The following is a 27036-nucleotide window of genomic DNA, read 5'->3' on the forward strand; positions in this document are numbered from 1 at the left end:
TGGAGATGCTGACTGCTTTTCAGATCAAGTTCTCTATTCCCTCAGATATCAGTGGGCTGAAACACTTCCATTCTTCAATTTGGAGAAAATAATACACTTTTTCAACAAGTCGAACAATGTAATACAAACACACTTCTGGCACTGTGACAAGAAAACTCTCACGAACAAATGGCACATATTTTTGAGTTATTTCTCCAAATACCAATACTACCTGCTGTTTTTCTAGCGGGGTGAAAGGGATCATTTAGTTTCAAGCTTTGAGTAACCCTGGAGAGATCTGGGGGAAATTTCTTGTAAGTAAACTAATCAGGACAAAGGAGAGCATCATGCTGAGAGCCCACTTTTCATTGTTCCCTTCTGGAATCAAGGCCAAGCGTGCAGTTTAGAAGAGCTGCCCTCGCTGTGCGCCCCCCACATCATGGAATATATGGTTTTGTGGACTTTGAGCAAACACTTCTCGGAAGAAGTGAGGAGCTGGGGCCAGTCCAGCCACTTCACGTATGTATTTAATGACCTGTTGGCCTCTTCAACGCACCAACAGGGATGGGCTTTTGTTGAAAGGAGTGAATTTGGGGGCGCTCTCATGATAATAACAATCCCTAAATACTACTAATACTGATAGGATTTAACTACTAATATTGGGTCCTCCCTGTGTGCCTGGCACTGGGCTAAGCAGTGTATGGCTATTTTCTTATGTAATCAGTACAACAACCCGCCATCGGGTCACATTGTCTTCCTCCTCCCTCCGCCTCACGCTTACATCACCTGGGCTCTATTCTTTTTCTCCATCACTGGGGGCCAGTGTGAACCTCACAATGCTGACACTGGAGAAAGCCAGGCCCACATTTGCTGAGAATCTTATATACAAACACATAAATAATAATAAATAAAAATACACAGAACATACATAAATAAAATAAATTAAAAATATATACAATTCTACATATGTATACTGTAATATATATACATCTCTATAATTGTATTTGGTGAAGCAGGGTACCACGCAATGGCCACACACCTGTTCTGCACCCAGAGCTGTTAGCAGTGCTCGCCAGTAAACAGCATTCCTACCTGGGCACCGGCTCCCCAGAGCCTCTATTTCCCCGGGACACTCACATGAGGGGCTGCTGCTTCTGGCTCTTCCGGTTGCGATCTGTCACTTTCTGCAGCCTGCGTGGTGTCAGTGTCAGTCCTGGCCTCCTCGAAAGCTGCTCCTTCCCCAGCAGGCAGAGCTGCCTTCTCCATCTCTGCTTCCTCCCCTAGAGCCTCCTCGGTGGCCGACACGGAGGTTCCAACAGTCACGTCAGCGTCCGTTCCAGGTAGGACCTGCAGCCCGGACACCAGACAGGCCGTGTGTGAATCTGCACGGGGCCTTGAGAAGAGCCAGCCCCAACCCTGCCACCTGTGGCCCCTCTGCTGAGGCTCATCAGATGTGGAAGCTCTGTGGAAGGTACCAAAGCCCAGGACTCAGGCCGGGCGGAGTCTGCCCTCCGTCCATCAGAACTGACGGTCCCCGGGAATGCAGGGCACAGCATAGGGAACCTAGCCACTGGTACCGTCAGAGCACTGTGGGGTGCCAGATGCTGGCTCCACTTGAGGTGAGCGGAGCAGAACGTACAGACCTGGGCAATCACGACGCCATATACCTGCAACACAGCGCTGTGTGTCTGCTCGACTTCGGTTAAAAAAAATGAAAAAAACAAAAAAAAAAAAAACAAAAAAACTACCTTCTGGGCCCCCAACGATGCTACATTCCTCGGCTTTCCTTGCACTTAGGTTCAGCAAATGGAATTTGAGTGGAAGTGACCTATGTCATTTGAGATACATGGCTGTTAAGGGGTTGGGGGTCCCCTTCGCAAGCTGTTTCTACTTTTGTTGCCTGAAAGCCAGTGGTCACAAAGCCCTCGAAGACATCGGAGTCACAGAATGGAAGGGGCCTCGCCCCAAAATCTGGGTCATGGAAGACAGCTACGTAAGAAAAGCATCCTCATTGTGCAAAGTCAGAATATAGAAAAACCGCATTTCAGTATAAACTCTAAAATCTTCATGGGGAAGGTCCCAGAAGCTAAATCACATTCGTGAAAAAATATACATATATTGGGGAGTTTTCTCAATGAGACTTGAGAATGAAGGACAAATAACTTTTGTTATGAATTATGCATTATAATAAAAAAACAAATCAAATTTGGGGTTCTTTTAATAGGAGAAGTGAAGTAGAAAAAAAAATGAGAATTTTCTAAGGTTGCAGGCAGTCCAAAGGAGAGCTTTAAGTCGTGTTTAAAACTTGCAGTAATTAAATAAAGAAAGTGCAATCAGAAGTTTTAGCTCTAGGCAGACCGGTTACAGAGCACACATCTAAGACTCTACCATCAGTGTGGCAGGCCTGATTTGAAAAGCTCAAATAAGAAAAGACTGAGGAAGAAGAATATTCGATGGAGCTTATATAATAATACCCAGGACACGTATTTCAAAACTTGATCTTGCTATCTGATGTGATTAGCATTAGCCATTCCTCTTGTCTATTGAATAAATTCTACCCAGTTTGTCCTGTTGGGTCAGGAAATTTCCAATGTTCTTGATACTGACTGTCAGACCGAGAGCAGGGGATGGACAGTGTCTGCAGAGTGGGCATCAGGAGTGGGAGATGGAGAACGCGAGCCACATACCCACTCCCAGAGCAACTAAAACATCTTTCTTCTGACTCAAATTTACAGGTAATAAATGAAAGAAAAATGACCTGCCACAGAATCCATTTTTCTACAACATAATATTTTACTTTGGGGATGAAAACCCGTGCTAACAGCTATACTATTTGTTATACGGCCAAGGATTATGCACATTCTTAGAAATTTACTTGCCTCTCACAAAAATTTGGCTCATGCAAAGTATGCAATGATCCAAAATGTAGTCACAAGCCATGACGTACCATTTCTCTTTTTCTTTTTTTCCTCTCTGTCTTTAAGGTACTGGGTTCAAAAAAGCAGTCATTTATATGAACTGTCATCTATTCATTTAACGTGAATTTAAGTGCTAACAACTACTGAAGTGGGGATTCATATTTTGGTGAATGAGAAAGTTTGCTTAAAAATTTAAGAGAATCGCATCTCTTGTGTTACATAAACACTGGTCTTTGTATGGATGTACTGTTGATGTTGTCAAGAGAGTAATAATGAGAACATAAATTAGCAGGGCATCTTCATTCCAAGAAGAGCAGTGAACAAATGCTCATAGCTTTATTGTTGAAGAAATCAACAGGCTTTCCCCAGGATCCGAAGGACTACCTCGCAAAGTTCTTCCGCATCAGAAACTATACGTAAAGACGATGTGCATACAAATGGACTTTCAGGCTCAAATGTAGAAAGCAAATTGTTCTGAGTTATTCATGCTTTCCATCTGATTGAAAAATCACACCTATGGAGTGAACATCCTCCTGGTTTCAACGGCTTCAAACCAGATGGGAGTATACATCATGCAGATGGAATGGGCAAACACCAAACACACACATTACACACATACACATAGTTACAGATCAGAAAGCAACCCCTATGTTGTCTAATAGGCTTCTCCTCCAAGTGATTATGCATTAATCCTCCCATACGTATATGTGACAAACACATACCACGAGTGATTGGATTTTATTCTCAACTCAACTGATATATGTCCCGAAGAGAATATATTTCTGTGAAGTATTAATGGTGTTGCCAAAAATAATTTAACTCTCTCCATACAAATAGAATGTTAATGATGAGTCCCTGATTGATCTCTAGTGCTCTAAATAGCTATCAATTTGATTGTATCCGATTTTACTCCTGCAAGATGTACCTTGCAATATGTCATCACCTTGCCTCTGCTCAATAATTTAAACAAGCGCCATTGGCTGGATGTGATTTAGACAAGACAGTGTGGCTGCTGCAACGCTGGCCACCAGCAGGGGGAGGCAAAGGGCTCTGTCTGTCCACACTCGGATGTCTGCTGACCTCAAAAACCGCAAATATCCCAGCTTCCACCTGTCAGCCACCTACCTGACCTCTGTCACTTACACAAAAAGGGATGGAAGGATGATGGCCAATAAAAATCACCAAAAGATTGAAAATAACAACGCTAGTAAAGGCCAGGTGCCGAGGAAACTGGCACTTTGACTACAGAGTGGAAAAGCCAAGCATTTTGAATGACCTACTTGGAAAAGGGAAGAAATTAACATCCCTCCCTTCTTCTCTGAGTCCATTAGCAATGAATTCCTATTTCTCTAGCCAAATACAACACTTTGATTTTACAGACCTTAAGACTATTGCAGAAACAGAGAAAGACTGTCTGCTACCTATATTCCCTCCTATCTTTCTGCCTCCAGAATTGCTCTGAAAATCAGGGGTCCTCCCGCCATGAAGGCATAAGCCTGAAATCTGTTGCACGTTTTCTGCTCTTACCGAAATATTTCCAGTGCAACCAACTGCAAACACAGAACAGCATAAAAATACAACAGAAAATAGGACTCGCATCTGCTTGGGTTAGGTGTTAGCTCCAGATAAAATCAAAGACAGATCGATATGGGTTTCAGTGACAGTTATCCCTCTTTTTGTTATTATTTTTACGGAGCCCAATTTGTTAGCCATTTATAGATTGAGAAACGGAAAACATTTTCTGGACTCTGTGCTACCGGAGATGTTACACCTGCTAGGAAAAACCACAATGATGCATGACTGCTATTTGTTTTTTTGTTTTTTTAAGTGTCATCCGGGGAGACCAGAGGAATGAAACCACTGAAAGTATTTTCAAGCCTTCGACGTTCAGTGTGGTTCAATTTTTCATGTCCCTCCAAATGTTAAAGGAAACACCATTATTTTATCCTCTGCCCAGACTGTACTGTCTGTTGGCCAAATATATTTATGGAGGAGGGGGCATATAATGCAAAGAGACATGAAAGAAAGTTCTCCCTGCCCTCCGGCACATTTACTGTATCCACAAAGCCCATGAGGCACAGACACCGGTTGGCAATTTGCACGTGCATCACACAAACCACAGGGACCAGCACGGGACGTCTTTGGGAAGGTGAACAGCTCTTGCTTTACTGCACCACACAAATCTTACTGCTTTCTTCAACTTCTGCCTCAACAACCTCCTTGATGGAAAGTGATGTGGTCATGGCATTCGTGTCCGCATCCTCCCAAACACCTGTTAGCAAAGTTTCTGGAAGTGGAATGAAATGAATGCAACGCAACAATGGCTTGTGTGTCCTGCAAAGTAGGGAGACACAGCAGGGTGACAGAAGAGCCAAGCCCTCCAGGAGCCGGCACCATGAAGGCAGGTCAATGGGGACCCAGACTCCAGACGAGTGATTGGCTGCACGAGAGCTGGTGATCTTTGGGCTTTGTGTAACTTATGGATTTATTTTACTTACTCAGTGTTTGTTTCCGTGGCAATGTGAGTTCTGAGCAATGCCTGAGAAGCCGCCTGCCAGTAACTCGTCTGGGTGAGAACAACCCTGGTATAAAATTCCATATGTATCTATCGGCTAGCTTATTTTAACTGAAAATGGGCATTTCTCCAGTGAAGAAAATAATGGAGACCCTGGGTTTAAAGATAATAAAAGAAATAACATTTTAACATATTTCCAATCATTTTTCTGTGCCTACCAGGGCTTTCTTGTGTTTTTACAACACAGGGATCATGTTTCTTAGGAAAATTATATCAAGGGCCTATATAATTTGCCATTTATTGTTCTTTTTCTATTTGACAAATCATTTAACATTTTGGTCATTGAACACTAGTTTGTCTAGTTTTTAAATGTTATAATAATCCTCTGATGGGAGGTTTTGGTTTGTAACCATATTAATAGCAATTGGTTGGACTGTACATTTAAATCATTTAAATAGTAAACACTAATCCTTTTATTCATTTATGATGTTTCTATTAAGGACTGTTTTTGAATCTTTTCCCCAGCACTTTATTATGATAACAGTCAATATAGAGAAAATAACAAGAGTCATACAGTGAATGTCCAAATACCTACTACTTGGGATCTTCAATTGACATGTTGCATTTGCCTTATTCTTTCCGTCCATGTTGACTTTGAGTCATCTTTCAGTCTATCACAATTTACCTCCATAAAATGTTTTTCAGGAATTCTCTGGTGATTCTATAGCCCTTCTATATTCGAGAATATCTCTGTTATTTCCACATGTAACCAGCTACACTGTCTTGGGGTAAAGCAGCTACGATGTGATTTTGTGTGTGTGTGTGTGTGTGTGTGTGTGTGTGTGTGTGTGTGTGTGTTCAGAGTCTGCCAGGTGTTGCAACAGCTGAGCTTTAGGGGAGAGGGCGAGTCTGAGGTCTGCCTGATCGTTCTCTGCTAGCACATTCTCTCCCCCAATCGAAATGCTTGCAGAACTTTCTTGTAAACTCTGAATTTAAAATTTTAAAAGAATGCGTTCAGATGTTAATCCCCCATTAATTTTGCCTTTTGTAGGTGATTTCTTATGATCTGAGGGCAGGAATTCCTTCGACTAGAAAAATTTTGCTTCCATGGGGCTGACTGGTGGGGCGGCTACTCCTTTTTGGGAAACTGATTATCCGTGCGTCCTTTCCTCAGTCTTTGGCCCTCACATCTACCATCTTTTCTTATGATTTTCCTCTTTGTGTTGGAAGAGCTCCTTCAGTTTACCTCCTATCACATCAATTCTCTACACGGTGGCGTCTGGTCTTGCCACTTAGTCCGTAAGTTTTAATTCTAGTATTACATCTCCTCCCCTTAAAGTTGTTTCTTACGTCATGGAGCTCCCTTTTCATCCGCCTCAGAAGCATCTCTCTTTTTATCTCAATGTGGTCACCTTATCACCCCTCTTTCACTTTATCGTTTCCCATGATGAAGGCCATCTTGAAATTCTACCGGCAGGAAAAAAAAAAAAATCTGGTATTTTTTTGGTTCTCTAAAGAAAATGTGAACTCTAGCTACAATGCAATTCTTTCCTTCTTTGCTCTTTCTATAGACTCTATGCCATTTTAAAAATGTGTTTGTTTCATGATTTAAAATGAGGTGAGATCCCTTCAGGCTTGATCAATAGGCAGAGAACCTTTTCTTTGTTCCTGTTTCTCTCCGTCTAGGCATTTTAGATGTCTTTTTCAGAACAGGAGCTGGGGAGGGATTCATCAAGCGTCTACACACAAGCATGTGTCTTGAATGCCCCCATGTACACGTCAAAGGGTGAACTGCTAAGAGAGAAGCAGCAGGCCCAAGATGACCTGGGCACTTTGGACCGATGCCCCCACACTCACGGGGGCAGGATGCCAATCAACTTCTACCTGGACTGGATGATGAAACGGTCACATACTTATCCATGCCAGGCTCAGTGATTGTGCTTTAAGGATCTGTTCCAGTCTTGGTTTGTGCAAAATCCTCCTGGGCTTGGCTAATATTTCTAGAACACAGTACCACTGAAGCTTTAACTTTCTTTGTATATTTAAGGAGCATTCAGATAAAAAAAAAAAAAACCCTAGTAATAGTGAATCTGATATAATTTTTTGTGATTTATTTTTTAATGTTTTCAGGCTTCTCATTGAATTTTCTGTTACAGGCTCCTGGGATGCATTTCATTTTCATTAAAATACTCCTGGGGTAAGTGACACAAATAAGTACAGGATCTAAGAAAGGCACTGTATGTTGTTAATTTGGTTAAAGGACATTTTATACTGGAGTCAGAGAGTGACCATCTTCTGCGCTCTGGCTCTTGGAAGAGGCACTTGGCTGAAAGATCACTGAACTCTAGGTTTACCCATTTACCCCAAGCCTGGAGTCATCATTCTGGTGCAGAGGCAGGCTTCTGCTTGACAGTTTCAACGTATGCACATTCTGCAGCCTGTGGGGGGAACTGACCTTTCCTGTGACTCGAGGGCTCTCTAGGCCTTATCCCGGGTGTGTCCCCTTTACTGCACATTATGTGCCCAACATCCTTATTAGATATCATTCCCATTTTCTACACAAGTCAGCCAACACTTAGAGATCAAGTAACTCAGCGTGTCAGTAAACCAGGACGGACGCAGTTTGTCTAACTCTAAATTCTGTGTTTTATCATACCATCCTGTATCAAGAAGACAACGCACCTCTCCAATCAGAGTTCCGTAGCGATACTGAGACGTGGAGCGTCCCCACGGACCCACTGCTTCCTACGGACAGTCCCAAGCAGGTGGTGCTTGATAAAGAACGTGAGTGGAATTTCATAAACTAGAATACATTCAATGAGATTCGTAGTTTATAAATAAAATCTTCATTTACACGTACTACTGGGTACCTAAGCAAACATGTCATAAAATCCCTCTTAATTAAAAGCTAATTACATGATAGAAAGATAACAAGAAATGGTTGGTCGGAGAGAATTTCCCTTAACATTAGTTTTGCCCATCGGCCCACAGATTCATTATTTAGTAAGATGTGTATGGAATGGGAAAGTAGAAGACCAACCATCCCCTGGCTTTATCCACTGCACTGTGGAGTAAGAAATTTGGCACTTGGACGTTCATAGTTGTGTTCACAGGTTAGAGATGAGTAGGCTCCCAAGGCTGCAAGGACCACAGAGCCATCCAACCATTTTACAGAGGAGGAAACAGGATAGAATGGAGGACCCCTGCAGAGACAACCGGGGACCCAAGTTTCAGTTCTGATCCTTGCACTCATCAGCATGAGAGCTGGAGTGACCTCTGCGTCCCTCTGGGAAGTCACAAAGGGAGGTAAATATCACAGAGGGAATCCTGGTCACAGGCCACCCTTCTTTTCTTGCCCATCCCTTAATCTGGATCCAACCTGTGCCCTTGACTTGTCTGACAATCCAGGCATTTCTATGGCAATACAGGATGTCCCTCCAGATGCATTTTAAAGAAAAGCCTAAGAGGCAGCTAGCATCATTACAGCCTCAGAGACTGATGTACCGAGCTGAGGGCTGGTGGCCAGTACTCCTCTTCACACAACCTCTACTTAGAACAGCTCAGGTCCTCATGTTCCTTCAGCAGGACAGCAGAGGTGAGCACTCGCCTGGAACACCAGGCCTCCGATGGTGCTCCTTTCCAAGGGGGCACCTGGTATTACAAACTTCATTTGATATATCCATGGGCGTCTCTTTCTAATAAAGGAAGTTAGTGGTTTTCTTCCCCTTGACCTTCATCTCAATCATCTTTTTTCAATCTACTCCCTGACTATTGCCTGCAGTGCCATCATCAGTCCCAGCGCAGCTCAGCCGCTGGCAGCACTGTTGCCATGGCAACACCTGTCTGAATTAGCGCCATACTTTTCTGCAAAATTTCAGATCTCCAAAGTTAATGAATTTTTGGTGCATCTGGCCTTTCAGGTCATGGCCAAATATCCAATAATGATACATAGTAGAACACTGAAGTTTTAATTAGAGCTTTGTTTGCAAAGTCTATGAGAGAAGCGGATAGGAAAGGTGGATTTCTCTTTCGAAGCAAAGGTGAACACAGTGCGTTGTGCACTCTCAGAGATGGAGCCATGAGCAAGATCTAGTCTCCAAAGCAGCCAGCCACGAAGGACAGCCTCATTAAGGAGAAAGCCTTTACAGCACAACGAACAGCTGACCTTGCCGCTGGCCGTGTTATCTTTGAAGAATCCGTGAAGCACTGGTTGCCACTACTCAGACTGCCTTCTTGTGAGTGGACCCAGGCTTGGGGCGGCAGAAGGTCCCACGCAAAGGCTAGACCAAAAATGGTGATCTGCAGATCACCTAAACGTCATCATGGTCTGTTGGTAAAAATCCCACCCCCAGCCCTGCCAAAAACCACACGCACCTTCCTGGGCAGCCTGGAACCCACCCAGATGACGGACTGGAGCCTGAATCTTGAGGAAGGGTAGACAGCTGACAGTGGCCCTTGGGAAACCCAACTGCCAACCCTCTGTCTTAGTAGACTTTGACTAGCTCATGGCATTGGTAAGTGAAACCTACTCCAAGATGATCTGTCAGGCCAATTGCCTAGCAAATATCACAAGGGACTTGGAAATCCTTAATTTTTTAATGTAGTAAGTTGTAGATTTTTGAATGCAGGAAGAGAACATAGACTTTAACAGGTACAGTACTCTTAGAGGAGAGAAAACTAGCAGAGAAGGGTGAAAAGATTTTCCCAGGGCCACCTCACTGGTTAACTATGGAACCAATGTGCCAGACTCTCAATTCAGGGGTCTTTGAATTACAACCTCTTTGATACTTGCTTTACATCCAAAGTATGGGGATTAGAACACGCGTTCCTTCTGAGAAGCTCAGGGCTGAGGCTGCAGAAGCATTTCTGCTTCCATTTTGTCCCTTCTGCCATAAACCAGAGCCTTCCACTGATTCTAAGCATTGGTTGTAGGATGAGCTGACATCAGCATGGACAGATTTCAGCCTAGCTGTGACCCTGATGGCTTTAGTTAGATGGTTATGTGAAACTGGTCTACAAATGTACTTCCAGAATGCCTGCTCTTTTTAAAAACATAGCATCTGGTGTAGTCAAGAGGTGTCTGTCTATGGATTAAGGTGCCAGGATTTTAATTTCATGTTACCGTTTTCTGGGTGTGTGATCTTGATTAAGCCACTTAAACTCTCTGTGTCTCAGTTTCCTTAACCTGTAAAATGGGGCAACGATACTGAAATAAAGCCTATTTCCCAGGACTGCTGTGAGAGAATGCATGTCAAACATCAGCCCTCAGTGCTATCTATGATGACAATATGGCCCCCGTTTACTTTAACCTTCCTCTCCTGGTGTTCCATCAGACCACCTTTCCCTTCAGGCCACACAAAGGAAGTCTCAAAGAAAGCATCTGAGCCACTTGAGACTTAGGAGAACAGAAGGCAATTTGTCAGAGAAAAGTTCTCTGATCTCAAAGCAAGCATTTTTTCTTGATCGTACATATGGTTCCAAATCGTGTCCACTCGTGAGGAGTGGTCCGTGTGAGGGGCCCTTCTGCCCGGGGTGGGGGGAGCGGGGAGGATAGGACTAAACAAGAGAGGGCAAGAAGCAGATGCAGAACGGGAACACACACCGGTCTGGATGTTTGGCTCCACATTATCCACGGACTAGGTAGGTCTCAGCGCTGTCATCACCCATGGAGTGAGAGGGCCGAGACAGTAGAAGACGACTCTAAGGCTCTGTCACATCTTACTCTGTCCTGTGGGGACGGACAGGGATTGACGTTCGCAGGGGGAGGGGAGGTGGGCATTATTGTCTAAGCAAGGCTGTCTTTTTAACATTTGAATGAGTCTGGTCTTACCCTGGCCGTCCAACTGTGCTGATGGCCAGGAATGGTTTCCACGTGGGCTTGTGAATTGAGCCAACATACACTAAGAAGAGAGAATAGGGGACTTCTTTACCCTAGTTAATTACAACCAAAGCCCTGCTAAGAAATGTCAAGCCAAAACGCAAGACTTCCTATGTGACAAAAAGCTTACACCAAGACAGACACAAAACGTCACTCATGGTATGATTGTATTTATAGGAACTATCCAGTAGATAAATCCACAGAGCCAGAAAGCACATTGGCAGTTACCAGGGGCTGGGGGAGGGGAGGGAGCAACTGCTTAACGGGTAGGAGGTTTGGGGTGATGACGAGGTTTTGGAACTAGACAGAGGACAACAGTTGTACAGTATTATGAATATACTAAAGTCAAATTGTTCACTTTAAATGGATTAAGTATAACACTTAGAACACACCAAAAGTATGCACAACCCTCACCTGGGCCTGTTCAAGAAGTGGATTTGTTTTTCCTGAGGAAGGTAAAAAGGTACATCGATCACCAGGGCACATATAGATTTAATTTAATGTACAGCATGCTTCAGAGGGAGCACTTTGAGTTTGGCCATAATTCTACGATCACAAAGGGCAGACAAGAAACCAAGCTCCTCTGGCTTCCTGTGGTCTTCTGTCTTCCTCTGACCTACTGGGAGCTCATACCTGGAGGCACAGTGGGAGCCCCAGCTCTCATGTTTACTCCGCACGAGGAGAAAACTCAAAGGCTCTTTCCCATGCACGTGACCATCCCCGAGGAAATTCCGACAGCCGTGTGGTCTTGGCCTCCCCCACCACCAGCCCGTGTGAACGAGGACGGCAGGAGCCGTGTCTACCGTCTGCATCACTGTCTCCACTAGATCAGAACAAAGCCTGACATCTAGAGAGGACTCAAATTATACTTGTCAACTGAATGAAGGAAGAAATGAGCACATGCCTTCTATTCAAGCCCACAGAAATCTTCCTAGCAAGATCAAGTCCAGAGACTGTGGTCTGGCCTATATACATATATATTTGGTGGTTCAAATTGGTTTTGACAAGTCAACTTAAGTCTGGTGACATTTTCCAAAAATAAAACGCAGCGAAAACAAAAGCAGTCCCCAAAATAATAGGCCAGTGTTTCATCTTCCAGGATTCTCCACCAATTCTAAAAACAGCTTGATCTTGATCTTTTTCCCATTTATGTTTTAGAAATGATGATAACCCTAAACTGAATTGCAGCATGTTTCTTTAAAAATAATAAGCAAAAAAAAAAAAATTATTGGTCCAGTTCACGTGATTAGAGCAAAATACAGGAGCTGACAGAAATTTAGAAAAAATTAGAATGCTACTCTCTACAAGAAAATGGGACGAATGTAGGTAAAAATCTTTATCTGATTCTTAACCTAATTACCTGATATATATCTGAGACAAATAGGAATCATTTATTTTCCTAAAGATGATTTTCATTACTTATATAACATGGAAACATCTGGACAAGAAAAAAGGGTTGGCTTTTAAAATGCATTCTATAGATACACAGGTGCAATTCAGTATTGCAGGAAAAACTAAAATAAACAAAAATGTCATAGTTACTTTGCTTGAAAGCCCCAGGTCTCTTTGTTAAAATTCCGCTTTTGAAATTACATCTGCTTTTTTTTTTTTCTTTTAACAAAACCACCAAACTTCACCTCATATGAACTGCATTGTCAAGACTTCAAATAATAACTGTGTGGTGACATTTTGGCAGCAAAAGGGATGACCTCAAAAGGTCACGTCAGCCCAATCCTGACTGATGACAGCCATAGCCAACCTATTAATTAATGCTCGGGACACAATGTGGATTCTTTCTGTCTTTATAACTAAATATCACACATCTAGCAAAGGAGGAGACCTTTCTTTAGAAAAAATAACCCTAATATTATTTTAGATTATCATGACCAGAAGAAAGAAGCTGTAAATCTACATTAGAGAACAAAAATACTTTCTATATGATGGCATTTTCTTAAGTACAAGGGAGAACGTGGGGGAGAATTGACTTGATCCGACATGTCAAGTTAAAACACACAGACGGGGGCACCTGGGTGGCTCAGTCTGTTAAGTGTCTGACTTCAGCTCAGGTCATGATTCCAGGATCCTGGGATCGAGCCCCGCATGGGACTCCCTGCTCAGCGGGGAGGATGGAGAAGTGAACTACTCAAGCTTTTTCTCCTCAGAGGGGTTGGCTCACAGGTGGGCTATACCCGCTGTTCTTATATAACCCCTGGGTCTCAGCAGGTGCCTGAATCCTTCACAAGACTCTCCAAATTGCCTCACATTTCACAAGGAATCCAACTGCTTGATTCTCTAAAGTTCATTTATAACCTTTAGGAGACAAGTATTTTCAGAATGAAGACTGCAGTCAAATATCTCCTTACCCAGCATTAGGGAAGCTGGTTTTAGACGGTTGATGGCTGCACTGTACGCTATGTTTTGTTTTTGTTTTTGTTTTGAAGACTTTATTTATTTGTCAGAGAGAAAGAGAGAGAGAGCACAAGCAGGGGGAGGGGCACAAGGAGAGCGAGAATCAGACTCCCGACTGAGCAGGGAGCCCAACGCGGGGCTCTGACCCAGGACCCCCAGATCATGAGCCACCCAGGTGCCTCTGTACCGTACACTTTGTTAAATATTTTAAAAATCACCCTTGGTTAAAAAGATCACAAATCTTTATAGTAAGTATGATATAGCAGCTATTTAATGATGGGTAGCTATTTATATTCACTGGAAAACCAATGAATTTGGAGTCTGAAGAAACAAAAACCTACTTCTATATGTCTGTTAAAATAAGGGTAGATGCACGACGTACGAGGCCAGGGCACTCGGAGAGGTGATCACGGACAATCAACGTTCCAGCCCATATTTAACAAGTGAACTCGTCTATTTCACACCTCCCAGCTACTGCACGACATCAAACAGCTTTGCTCAAAACCATGGGTGTTTTGGCATTCAGCCTTACACTGAGTAGTCTGGGCCACGGAACCGATGTGGTTTAAAAGCACTGGTGAGCACGAAGTCTGTGCTACTATTCAAAATAGAAACTGGTAAGAACGTTTTGGAACCGAAGCAATTTCTAAATCAACATCTGAAACTCGTCAATATCTTTCTAACTCCCTGGTATTATCCATATCCTTTGAAAAATCACATCTCTTTTTTAATTATAACAGGGGTAAAACAAAATCAACTGTATCTTTCCCTTCCTTTGTTATTAGATGATCTTAAAGCTAAGTTGGGAGGACAGATCACAATCTCACACCCAATGAAAGGGCCCCCTTTGCACTGAGGTATGGAGATCGCCAGAGTCTGGGAGAAAGAGCAGATGTTGGAGCCTGGAGCCTGGGCACCCGCAACCTACAGTCCGTGCAAGCAGCACTTCCAAAGAGGACTTAACCTAGTAGAACACATTTCTTATTTTCCCTACAGGACTTGGTCCAATTCTGTATCTTTAAATGGAAAACATGATCATTTTGCTTGAGTTATTCTTAATCTGTATTTCCCATCCTATCTTGCCCTATTATTTATTTTTCTACTCTATTAATAAACTATAGATTTGACAGATGACCTATCCTCTTCCCGGTAAAATAACAACAACAAATAATAGCAAGAAATGTAACTTCAATTTCTCTAGTTGCCTAATCTAGTCAATGTTATTTTGGGGGAGAGGCAGACTGGTTTGCGTTTTTGTACAGATTCTATAAAGGCTAGAGGAAATGGTAACCTGATTGAGGTTCTTGGGAGACATTTTCACTATATTTCGTCAACAAACTATTTTTCACTCTCCATGAGTTTTTTTTTTTAAGTAGGCTCCATGCCCAGCGTGGAGCCCAGTGTGGGCCTTGAACTCATGACCCTGAGATCAAGACGTAAGCTGAGATCAAGAGTCGGATGCCCAACAGACTGAGCCACCCAGGTGCCCCTCTCCTTGAGTATTGTGAATTAAAGATTTCTTAGTATTATCCTACACTTTCATGAATGTTACACTATCCAATTCAACGTGCTGCACATAGAGCTCATCCCAGTGTGTATGTGGTGTGGTATATGGCCGTATGGAGTAGGGTAAGAGCGGGTTCCCAAGCAGACAAAGGGTCCCCACGCTCTACATCCTCAAGAGCCCACATCAGACATGATTTTGAGGAAATGGTTGTACAACACAGAGGAACCGTTATTGATTCAAGGATTTTAAATATGGGATTTCAATCCCTTGTCAGGACTTAAGCAACCTACGAAACTCATCTTGTAAGAAATCAATATGGAGACACAACCAACAACGTTATGATCCTTCTGCAGATCACCGCAGGCTGGCCCTTCACGGCAGGCACATCTCTCGCCATCACAGGTAGCACACGGCACTAACAAGACTAGTTATTTGTGAGTTCTACTACCTAGCTACCAGGAATGCGAGCATCTCAGAAAAGAACAGAGGCATCCTCTTTTGAGAACCAAGCCTGTGGCTACATGACATTTCTCTCTAGTTCGTAAGATCAGGTCTCTGGATATCATCCACTTATAAACATAAAAGAGAATGAAGTGTCACTGTCAAAGGCACAAAGGCCATTTGAACCTGGGGAGCCATGGCAGACAGGAGGTGATTTGGCCCAAGGGAAGCATGGATGAGAAGGGAGAAATGAGATCATGAGATGCGCAGGGCTGTGGCAGGGGAGGCAGGTGGAGGGTGGGAGGGGGGCGGCGCTCACCACTGCCCCCTCCACTGGCTCCTCAGCCTGGGCGTCCAGTCCAGAGTCCAGCCCAACAGCAGGTGCGGCAGCGACAGGGGGCTCCTCTGCTTTCGGCTCTGTGGGCGGAGCCTGCTCAGATTCAGCCTTTGATTGTTTTGAGCGTTAGAGGAAAAAGATTCGACACGTGAACAGAGAACATCACAGAATACTGGGCAATTGAGACTTTCTTCGTCATCCTATAGGCAACTATCTTCATTAAATCTGTGCTGGAAAAAAAACCCCACATTTGGCATCATGAGCCCTTCACTGAAAAGTCTAGAAATGGACTCTTAGTAAGCTTCTCTTTAGCATCACCAAGCACTGTCATTTCTCTTGGAGTTAGACAAAGACTTACCATTTTGGTTACTCGTACTTACATGCAACTTGTTGACATCTACAAGAGATCCAAAAGTGGCACTGTCTGCTATTTGGCAGAGAGAGAAGAGATCCTAGGAGCTCCCCACCTTTGCCAGTTGAGGGGAGGTGGGAAGCTCGGAGGCACGTGGTTCTGGGGCCTCCCGGTTCTGTCGATATGCACTGCACCCAAAATTGAGGGGTCATCCCAATATTCAGCTCAAAATGCATTCGTCTGCATGAGTAGGTCATTACGAAGCCACTGTTGCCAGTGCCCCGGCTGGGAGGCAGACCCAGCTACCTGACAAGTAGCCACCAAGTCGCAGATAACTTTGCTGGTCGGTTTCTTGTTCCATTTCTCCCCCACCCCCAACAAATTCTGAGCAATCCATTTCTTTTCCTATACTAAGCTAATTACATGCAGAACCATAGGGTGGTATTCTCTCTGGTACCAATTAGACGCTTCTAATTGTGTGGACAAGAGTGACATCTTTCCATCCCACTGTGACCTTTACTCATAGACATCCTCCAATTATATGCTGAATCAAGCCTCTGGACTCTCTTAGCTTCATAACTGTTAGTTTTAAAATTAGCACTATCAAGTCGCAACAGGCCAGTAAAACCGCCACAGCCAATGCAGTCACCACAGCTACTGAAAATGTTTCCTCTTTCTCAATTTTGACTAACGTAAGCATGTTTATTTAGCAGCATTATATCACTAAATGGATGGCCATTAGAAGGCACATAAGGTTCTTTCCCATCAGGACATTCAAACTGTAAGAAAGTTGACAAGTGTTTTCCTAGAGGAGGAAGAAGTCTCCAGTAAATACTGGGATTGGAGAAATCGGTTCACTTCTGTCAGACTCTCTCTCACCAGAAGCAAGAGGAGCCTCCCCGGGCTTTCCCTCTCTCAGACCTGCCCCCGGAGGGTGGTGCGCAGGGCAAGTTCCATAGAGAAGGGATGGGGAAGTTCAGGTCAGATTACAGGAAATGAGTAACGAATAGCTTAGTGTTGGATAAATACACAAAATGTTTCTCTTGTGCCCCCACCAAACCCTCCATTGTGACGCATGCCTTGATCCCATACCGTCCTTCCCTTTAAAGGGCATAATAAAAAAAGAAAGGCTGCTTTGGTAGATAAGTGTGCAGAAATTTGATATTTTTATGGGCTTTTATAACCATTAAGGGGTGATCTGACACAATTTTTAAGAAAGAATGAGATAAAATTCGCTCTAATATACGTTCAGGAGTTTTTATGGGAAAAGATTTCACTTTTATTGTTCAAAAACAATTATCTTCATAATGGAACACGGTTTCAGAGCAGCAGAGAGATACCGTAAGCTCTCAGGATATGACCTTACAATTTGGAAGTCAAGGTGACTTGCTATGACAGGATGGTATCGAATGACCTACACAGCAAGGGTATTTTGACAAAGCACCAAGAAATCCATATGCAGAGGGCTGTCCCCCTGCGGGCTGAGTGTATGAGAAAGCCTAGAGGCAGATAAGGAGCCAAGAGAAGTTTCAAAATAGGAGTCAAATAAATATATTGGTGGACATAAAAAAATACAAAGATAACTGAAAATGAAAAGATATTCGTATCAGATCCTGGGTTTCTTGGAAGTCCAGAGAAATTTTGAAGTTTTATGTAAGGCGAGAATAAGCAAGTGATTTTAAATAGGAGCTGAATCGCATTTGCTTGCCGAAATCAGACAATGCAACAGAAGCAGAGCATGAAGGGAACGTAGGATTGGTTATGTCGCCGCAAGTCACCACGTTTCCCCTGTGTTATCATATCACACTAGATATTACCATACAGCTACGCAATTTAACAACTCAAATTCTAGGGGGACAAATACAACTCACTCAATGATGAGTAAGGATGAAACACGATAGCATGATTGTACATAAAATCCAGTACTCCAACTTAGAAATAGAAGTCGCCCTTCTATTCCTTCTAAGATAATGTAAAATTGTAAATATTTTGTCAAGATAGAAGAAAAGCAAAGGTAAACTGTGAACCACATCTCAGGGGAAAATCTCAAACAGCCCCGAAAGAATTATGCCCTGCTTTTACCACATTTTTTCTGTGAGATGCCTCTCTGAACAGACCTTGTAAATGGGTTGATGGCATGCCATCCCCATTTGGGGGTGCTGGTGATCATCTCCTATTGTTTGCTGGGGTGGCGACCATCACACATTCGAAGGAGAATCATACTTGAGATTTACTGGTGGCAGCAGGATGTCACAACGGTCTCACTCTGAGACACAGAAATGGAATTCTTCCTTTCGAACAAAATGGGAGGCGGAGCCTCACTGCACATTCTCCAGTATCCTCTGTCATAAGACGGAAAGCAGGTCGCTGCAGATGAAGGACATAGGCTGGGAGTGAGGGGAAGAGTCTAGTCACATTCCAGGATGGCACTTGCCTTAGAGTCCTGCTTCTCCAAACTCAGGAGAGCTAGTTTAGTGAGAACGGCAAAGGGCCATCGAGGTAACTGAGCCCTGAGCAAGGTTTGCAGAGTCTAAACTTATCCTCAAGGGATGTCCCGTGGGGCCTTAAAATGCAGACTGAGGAGACGTGCAGTGGACTACCAACGTCAGCCTTCACCTTGCTCAGCCAGTGAACCAAACTTTGGGACACTGTCCTGCTCCTGGAAAGATACTACAGAATCACAACTCAGTGGGAGACAGGGTTTTGCTCTGATTTCCTAGTTCCTCACATGGCTTAGCCAATGTCGGCAGCATCTGCAATGCTGGGCATGACAAAGCTGAGTTCCCCAATGGAAAGAAGGTGTAAAATGTCTGCTTCAGAGAACACATACCCAAAGAAGGGAAGAACAGGCCATGTAAGCTCCCACAAGAAACTGTGGGCAGTAGGAAGATGTCTTAGGAAACTTAAAAACCACTGGATTCTATGCCTGGATTTTCACATCAAAGTAACAGGTGAGAGTTTAAATTATGATCCACTGCCTTTCTTTTTATACTAACGTTTCTCCATTTTTCTCTTGACCCATTCACAACTGATAATTAATATCTCATCCTCCCTGTTGGTTATACCATGTTGGTATAATCCTTACTTCAACCCCCAGGCTGAAAATCACCAATGAACAGGACACGTAAGTCTCTCGGGCTCCATTATCAACATCAACATAATTTGTACTTCAAACATTTCGATCTTTACTTGCACCCATACAGACTCCACCTCTCACCTGGTTCCCCAAAAAGCAAAAGTATGACAATCAACGCACAAGGATTACAGACACACTGGCCTTTGAGAAATTATCAGAGTAACCTTTAAGACAAATTTCCCAGAACAGAATTCCTTACTTAGACACGAAATCATCTAAAAAGAAACATTTATTCTACTTACATCCAATTCTAAGCTTCCACTGTGAAAGCCAGGGGCTGGGATAATTATATCCCATTCCCACGGGAAAAGCCAGCGAGCTACAGATAACACTCATGAACGCCCCGTCCGTGTAGCCCATGGCCTCCAAGCTCCCAAGAGACGTCACTCAAGGCCTCTTCCTTCAACTTTCCTGCTGCGGAAAAGGTTTCCTGTGATAACTGCAATAACAACTTTGTTGGAATCTCCTCTAACGCCAAGAGTAATTCTGTCAGCTCCTACTCACTCCCTAGCTAAGCTTTGTCCTCACGTCCTTTGGCAGCAACAGGACGTGTGACTTCTTTCTACAACTCACAACAACGGGAGGGAGGAGATGGAAAACGAGGTAGCTTCAGGCTCGAGAAGCAAGGATCTATCCTGAAGCATGGATTCTTGAGGCGATTTCATTTCCAATCCTGTGGAGTGAATTACACTCAGGCAGAAACATCCCTGCTGTTGATGGATTTACAGCGCTCCACTGAAGCCCAGAACTAGGAGACTTTTGTTTTTTTTTGCTGGGATCACTGTGCCTTTATAAAAAGAAGCAACTAAAACTAAAGTCTCAGTGAGAGTTTTCGGAAGCTTTCCTTCCTCTTTTCTAGAAAAGAAAGGTCTGCAAAAACCACATTCTGGATATTCGAGCTCTCAATAATCTAGAATGATCGACCCTAGAATGTTCAGCAGTAACTAACAATGGTCCCCCAAACACACACCAAAGTCAACTTACCAAGTTACAGATCATGCTCTGGTCTGTCTGCATTGTGAATAATGAAGTGTCCTGGGGCTGAAAATTGGGGGAAAACAGAAGATGAAAAATTATGATAGTTCCAGCTAAATTTGCTAAAAAAAAAAAAAAAAAAAAAAACCCGACAGAGATACCATTTCAATTCAGTTCTATCAATTATATCAAGAATACACAGTTTTTAAAGCTTTAATATAAAGTTTTTAAAAGTCTCCTTTTAGGGGCGCCTGGGTGGCCTAGCGGTTAAGCATCTGCCTTCGGCTCAGGGCGTGATCCCAGCGTTACGGGATCGAGCCCCACATCAGGCTCCTCCGCTATGAGCCTGCTTCTTCCTCTCCCACTCCCCCTGCTTGTGTTCCCTCTCTCGCTGGCTGTCTCTCTCTCTCTGTCAAATAAATAAATAAAATCTTAAAAAAATAAATAAATAAAATAAAATAAAATAAAAGTCTCCTTTTATTTTCAATCAGAAAACAGACAATGCAAAAATAATTTTAACAGATGTTCTAAACATAACTGTGAGCTAGTGTGATACCACACATAGTACAGTAAGAGTCATTTAAAAAAAAAAGGGTAGTGACCTCGGTCATTTTTGATCTGTAGCTTCTCTTCTGGACATCAACACTGAATTAGAATTTAATGGCTCTAAGCTACAAATTCACACTTCTTAAATGTTAGAAGCTCAATCTCACTCTATCACCTAGGTGTGACTTCTATGGGTTTATAATGAGCCATAACTTGGGGTGCCTGGGTGGCTCAGCCATTAAGCGTCTGCCTTCGGCTCAGGTCATGATCCCAGGGTCCTGGGATCGAGCCCCGCATCGGGCTCCCTGCTCTGCAGGAAGCCTGCTTCTCCCTCTCGCACTCCCCTTGCTTGTGTTCCTGCTCTTGCTGTCTCTGTCAAATAAATACATAAAATCTTTTAAAAAATAAAAAATACAAAAAAATAATGAGCCATAACTTAAATGTTATACCATGTATTCACTGACCTAGAAAAAAATCAAGCTGGAATAAATCTAAGGGAACAGTGATCTCGAAGACAATATCCATCTCTCGTTACGCTGGTAGCCAGGCTTATAACCACTAGAGAGAAGACCAGAAGAGTCTTTCCTGGTTAAAGTGACCAGTTGAAGACAAGAAAGAAAAAAAAAAGTACCCACAGAATATGATATCAGGGCTCCCCAACAGAAAAGATGAGACAGTGACAGTTGGTTAAAGATGTTGTATTGTGGCAATTACCTCTATTGCCTCCAGAATCTAAACTAGACAATAAAGGGAATTTCACAAAGCAAATTTAAAAAGCTTATATCCATGAGCATAAAAAGAATGAAAAGAAAGATAAGAGCAAAAACATTTTGAAACTGAAAAGCAGACGAATGAAGAAGTAACTTGGTGGATACAAAAAAAAAAAAAAAATCTGTATCCTAAAGCGATGTAAGAAATGCCAAAAACACAACCCAGTTTATTACTCAGAACTCCCAAAGGATCAATAATTAGAAACACAGGGACCAAGGGAAATGGAAGTTGAGTGGTGCTGAAGACAGGGAATTGGCTGGAAGTCTGTGAAAAAGCAACTGGACCTCAAGATCCTTTCATGTATCCGAAAACCAAGTGATATCCCTTCACTGCAGCACAAGACTTGACATTATTTCCACAGAGGCTGAAACAGAAGGCCTCTGGACTGGGGAACACAGAGGCATATTAGGAAAGTAGCAGGCTTAAGTGAGCATTTACATAATAAATACTGAGAGCCCAGGGTCCCTCCCCTCTAAGTTCCAACATGTTTACCATCTACCTTCCATTATACCCACCAGACAGGAGACCAGAAGAGGTGGAAATTTAACCAGCCCAAGAAAAATGCCACAGAATTTCATATCAAGAGCTTCTCAACAGGAAAAATCAATCAGAGAATTCCAGAACAATACCTATAGTCCATGAACTCTATCTAGACCTGTACAAGTTTCCCAACAGCTTTTTAGTATCCCACTCTTAAATATGAGTAGACAGCCAAGATCACCATTTAGGAATAGTCTCAAATAATAAAGGGAAAAGCTGAATAGTTAAAAAAAAAAAAAAAAAAAAAAAAAAAAGGAAGTGGAAGAAACAAAGACTTTCTAGGTAGGACCTTCGAAAATGGTCATGATTATTAATACTTCCAGAGATATAATGGAAGTGTTGTATTCATGACATAAGAAGAGGATGCTATTAAAAAACAAATATTCAGTAAACAAAAAGAACTCTTGGAAATTAAAAAAATAAAATTGATGTCTCCATCCTCAAAAAAAAAAAAATAGTGGTGAAAAATCTGTTTCTAAAGAGCTGGAAAGCAGAGAAAGATGACCAAGAAAAGGAAAAAGCAAAGAAAATAACTAGAAGACTTAGGAAAACAGAAGGAAACCATTAGTGAGATTAAAAAAAAAAAAATCCCCCACTAAAAGACATAGATTTTTAGATTAAAAGAGCCTTAATACAATGCATGAAACAGACTCAGACCACAGTATATCACTGTAAAATTTCAGAAACATGAGGTAAAAAAGAGATTCTACAAACTTCCAGAAAGAGAAAGTGGTACAGCAGGGGGCAGAGACAGAAAGAGAGAGAAAGAAAAGGTTTCTTAAAAATATCAAGAATCAAAACAATATAGTGATTCAACACCTCTATACGTCACCCAGTGCTCATCACAACAAGTGTGCTCCTTAACCCTCATCACCTATTTCCCCCATCCCCCCACCCCTTCTCCCCTCTGGTAACCATTGGTTTGTTCTCTATAGTTAAGAGTCTGTTTCCTGGTTTGTCTCTCTCTCTCTCTTTTTTCATTGTTTTGCTCATTTGTTTTATTTCTTAAATTCCATATATGAGTGAAATCTTATGGTATTTGTCTTTCTCTGACTGATTTATTTCACTTAGGGATATACTCTGGAGCTCCAACCACGTTGTAGCAAATGGCAAGCTTTCATTCCTTTTTATGGATGAGTAATATTCCACTGTACATACACCATCTCTTCTTTATCCCTTCTCCTGAAACTAACATGAGACTCTATGTTGACTATATTGGAATTAAAATAACTTTTAAAAAGACTAATACCTACCATTTCCCAATAATTTTTTAATACTTCAGTCTCTATACAAATTGCCAGCAAGCTGAAATTAAAATTTTGACGTAAGATACAGAATTTCTATAGTGGACCAAAGTGATGTTGGAGAACCAGCGTAGTATGACACAAAGCCCGTGATAATTAATGGTTGTGCCCAATTAAAGACCAGGTAATAAATGAAAAAAAGAACAAGGATAATGACATATAACAGATACTTGGAATGAGAATACTATTTAAATAATTATATTCAAGATTAAGAAAGGCCTTTGGAAAAACTGACAAAACCCTCCAATACTAATTCAAAATCTGTTTTTGGAAAAAAAAGAGTCTATGATCCTGCTATAAAAATCAAACATGAGGTAAAGTTATTGTTTGTGGAATATTTCTGTTGGAAAATTGTTTATTCTAAAAATTAGCATGGAGGTTTCATGATAATCTTAATTTTATTAAATCAAGATTAATTTTTTTTAAAAGAATCAAGTTTCTCATGGGCAATATTAGGAAGTAGAAATGGATGGAACAATGGTTTCAAAATTCTAAGGGAAAAATTTATATTCTAATGTTATATCCAATCTAACAGATCGTTATTTATACAGATAAAGACATTTTCAGATGTACAAGGTCACAATTACGTACTTCTCATGCATACTTTTCTTAGGAAGCTACCAGAGGATGTGCTTTAATTTATGGATGTGTTTTAATATGTGGAATTAAACCACAAATGAGGAAGATTTGTGTCCAGAAAAGAGTGGACTGACAGAAGGCAACACCTAGGACGGACATACAGGAGAACCTGTGGGAACAGCTGTGGCAGCAGGGGTCGCCAGAGAGAAGCCAGTTCAGACAGAGCAGCCCAGAAGGAGAGACAAGCAAATTCTTCAGGAAGATGAAACTGACCGAATGCTGAATGTTTTCCAACAAAACGAGGGGAGATTTATATAACTAAGTACAGAGTATAGGACTGAATCAGTGATAAGTCCCTAAAACACTGAGCAAATGAACCAACAAGCAAACAAATAAGCCCCTGTGATTATTTCCTCAAACGAGAACAGGAAGTTGGCATAAAACTAAAGGTAAACTTCCTGGCGGGGGCACCGACAGCATTGCTATCATTACCCTATTACCACAGATTGGCTGGACAGCTACCTGGGACTATAGAAGAGTAAGGGCAGGAAGGAGGGAGGGTGAGCCGGGGTGGGGGGGAGTGGGGGTCTGAAGGCACATAAAGCCTGCACCTTTCAGAGAGATGAGTCGATAGATCATGCTTTAGAGACCAAGAAATAGCGTTATAAGCAAGTCATGCACACACACACGTGGCTGAGATCAGACAATCTGGCAAACTGACCTCCAAGAAACAGGAAATGGAGGAGGTGTATGACGGTCTGAACTTTTTATGTAAAACCCTCTGATACAATTTTGTTACTCTTTACATGCTGGGCATTTATAACTGATAATTAAAAAATGAGAAATGAATAACAATTCTTACAACGTGACCTTTCAAAAGAGTTTTTGGTTGCGGGTATGGGCGGACTATCATTTTACAGGGAACATGGGGGAAAGTGGTCAAACTTTTAAATAGAGAAATTCTAAATGTTAAAATCAGAAATTGTTCACCTCTAATATTCTGAGACAAAGCAGTCATCACAGACAAGCCTCTGTTTGAAGTCTCCCTTGAAGAGGTTTTCAGAACTTACTCCATGAGCTTGAGAGCCTCGTGGCCTGCCCTTACATGGGTTACAACTGTCTATCTGTTGGGTCGTACAGAGGGATGGGACAGTCCATCTTGTGGCTCCTCTTAAACAGACACCCAAGGGAAATTCTGCCTTACCGATCAGAGCCAATCTACGGTTTCCGATCCTCAAATAGCTCCTTCCTAAAGAACGACTGAAGAGGTAAGGTTGTGTGTAGTAGGGCTCTTACATGAATCTGTATAAGGAGGTTCCTAGAAACCATTTCTATTTTCCAAAGACCCACCCCATTGGTTCAAAACAATCCTATCTCCTCTCTTCCAACAGCTGAATCGAGTGCATCTCTCAGATCAGGAGAACTTCTCATTTCTAGTAGAGCAATCCGCAGAATTCCATGGCAGTGCTAACCATATGAATTGTTGATACAGCCCGGAAGCACTCAGGAGGTGCCGGACTACTGGGCAAAGTGCTCTGTGTGCAGGTCTCACTGACTCTTCACAACACCCTACAACGTTGCCACTATTACTGCTTCCATTACCGAACTTGAAAGTCATAGGGTCAAATTTTGCACTGACAAGCTTCAACATTATGCTATTCCAATGACACCGAGATCTGTATTTTAACAATTTGCATCATTCTCAGCAGATAGAATGTGCCAGTGAATTGATCTCTTACCTGGGTGAATCCATTAAATGTACCACCGGAAGCCTAAACAGAAAGGGAAATCAGAGTCCGTTATGTTTTGCCACTTTTGTGGGATCAGTAAATGTCCATCAGACAAGTTGGAAAGTGAAGACCACCACACGTTTTAAAATAATACAAAAGGTTGCTGTGCGTGAAAGTGTTTAGGAAATGCGAAAGGCCATACTGTATTATTTTAAATAGGCTGACAAAGATTATTTTACAAATGATGATTTTTACTGGCGTGTGGCTCCGTGCTAACCAAAGCCCACTTTCTCAATAATGAGATGATTCCAGAGAAAAACCACGAGGGTTAAATAGCTCCTTTTTTAGGCCACTGATTGAAGCTAGAAGCATTTTCAGTATTTCTCTAATACATCATTTGAATGAACAGCTGTTAGGAGAGTCTATAGTTTTGGGGCTGCCTGGGTAGAAAGAGTGCACGTGTTCTTACTGCGGAATCACTTTAGGAAGAGTAAATTAGTCTGTTCTACATATTCTTAGTGTTTGAACAGTAAAAATGAAAGTAGAATAAACATAATAAACAGGATGGTAAAATAGACTCATTAGTTCCCAACACAAAGATCCTGCTTTTGTAATGTTTTTGCTTTGTCTTGTTTTTTGTTTGTTTGGTTTTTTGTCAACCTATTTGTGTTTGGTTTGCACAGATTTCAAGGAGATGAGGCAGGCCTGAGAAGACAGTGATGGATGGATAATGAAGTAGGTAGGAAACATGAGGAAAAACAGAACCTAGAGAAGTCTCTGGCTAGTCTATACTACATACTGGGGTAAGTACCTCTTCTTTATCAGGCTCTATTTCCTGGTACAACAATCCATATCTCTGGTTAGCAATTTCATCTTCAGATAAGTCTGAGTTGCTGATGTCATTGTCTTGGGGACTAGCAGAACTCTCGGTGCTAGCATTGTGGGAGGTTCCCAGAACCAACGGTCTAGCTATCTCTCGGCTTTGTTCCCAGGAGTTAGCAATGGCTTGTTCCCCACATACAGCTGCTGCTAAGTCCACTTCTGGTCCTCTCTTGCCTTCAACTATATCTGAATGTTCCCAGCCATTATCTATGCCTCCTGTATCTCTGATAGGCCAGT

At 42.3% G+C, this 27036-nt stretch overlaps 1 protein-coding gene across 4 annotated transcripts in view; it reads right to left on the reverse strand.

The window, feature by feature from the left end:
* AMPH (amphiphysin) overlaps positions 1–27036 on the reverse strand; it is a 211229-nt gene that overhangs the window by 10527 nt on the left and 173666 nt on the right. For 2 of the 4 annotated variants that reach the window (XM_087861200.1, XM_045793491.2), the window contains 4 exons: positions 25927–25959; positions 20457–20513; positions 15967–16092; positions 1117–1326 (listed from right to left, as the gene is read on the reverse strand). In XM_087861200.1, the coding sequence (XP_087717326.1) occupies positions 1117–1326; positions 15967–16092; positions 20457–20513; positions 25927–25959 (426 nt within the window). The remainder of the gene's footprint in view (positions 1–1116; positions 1327–15966; positions 16093–20456; positions 20514–25926; positions 25960–27036) is intronic. The other 2 variants (XM_045793492.2, XM_045793493.2) reach the window with 2 other exon arrangements.

Source organism: Ursus americanus, chromosome 3 (assembly GCF_024610735.1).
Source record: "Ursus americanus isolate L20-20 chromosome 3, mUrsAme1.1.p, whole genome shotgun sequence".
Lineage (NCBI taxonomy): Eukaryota > Metazoa > Chordata > Mammalia > Carnivora > Ursidae > Ursus > Ursus americanus.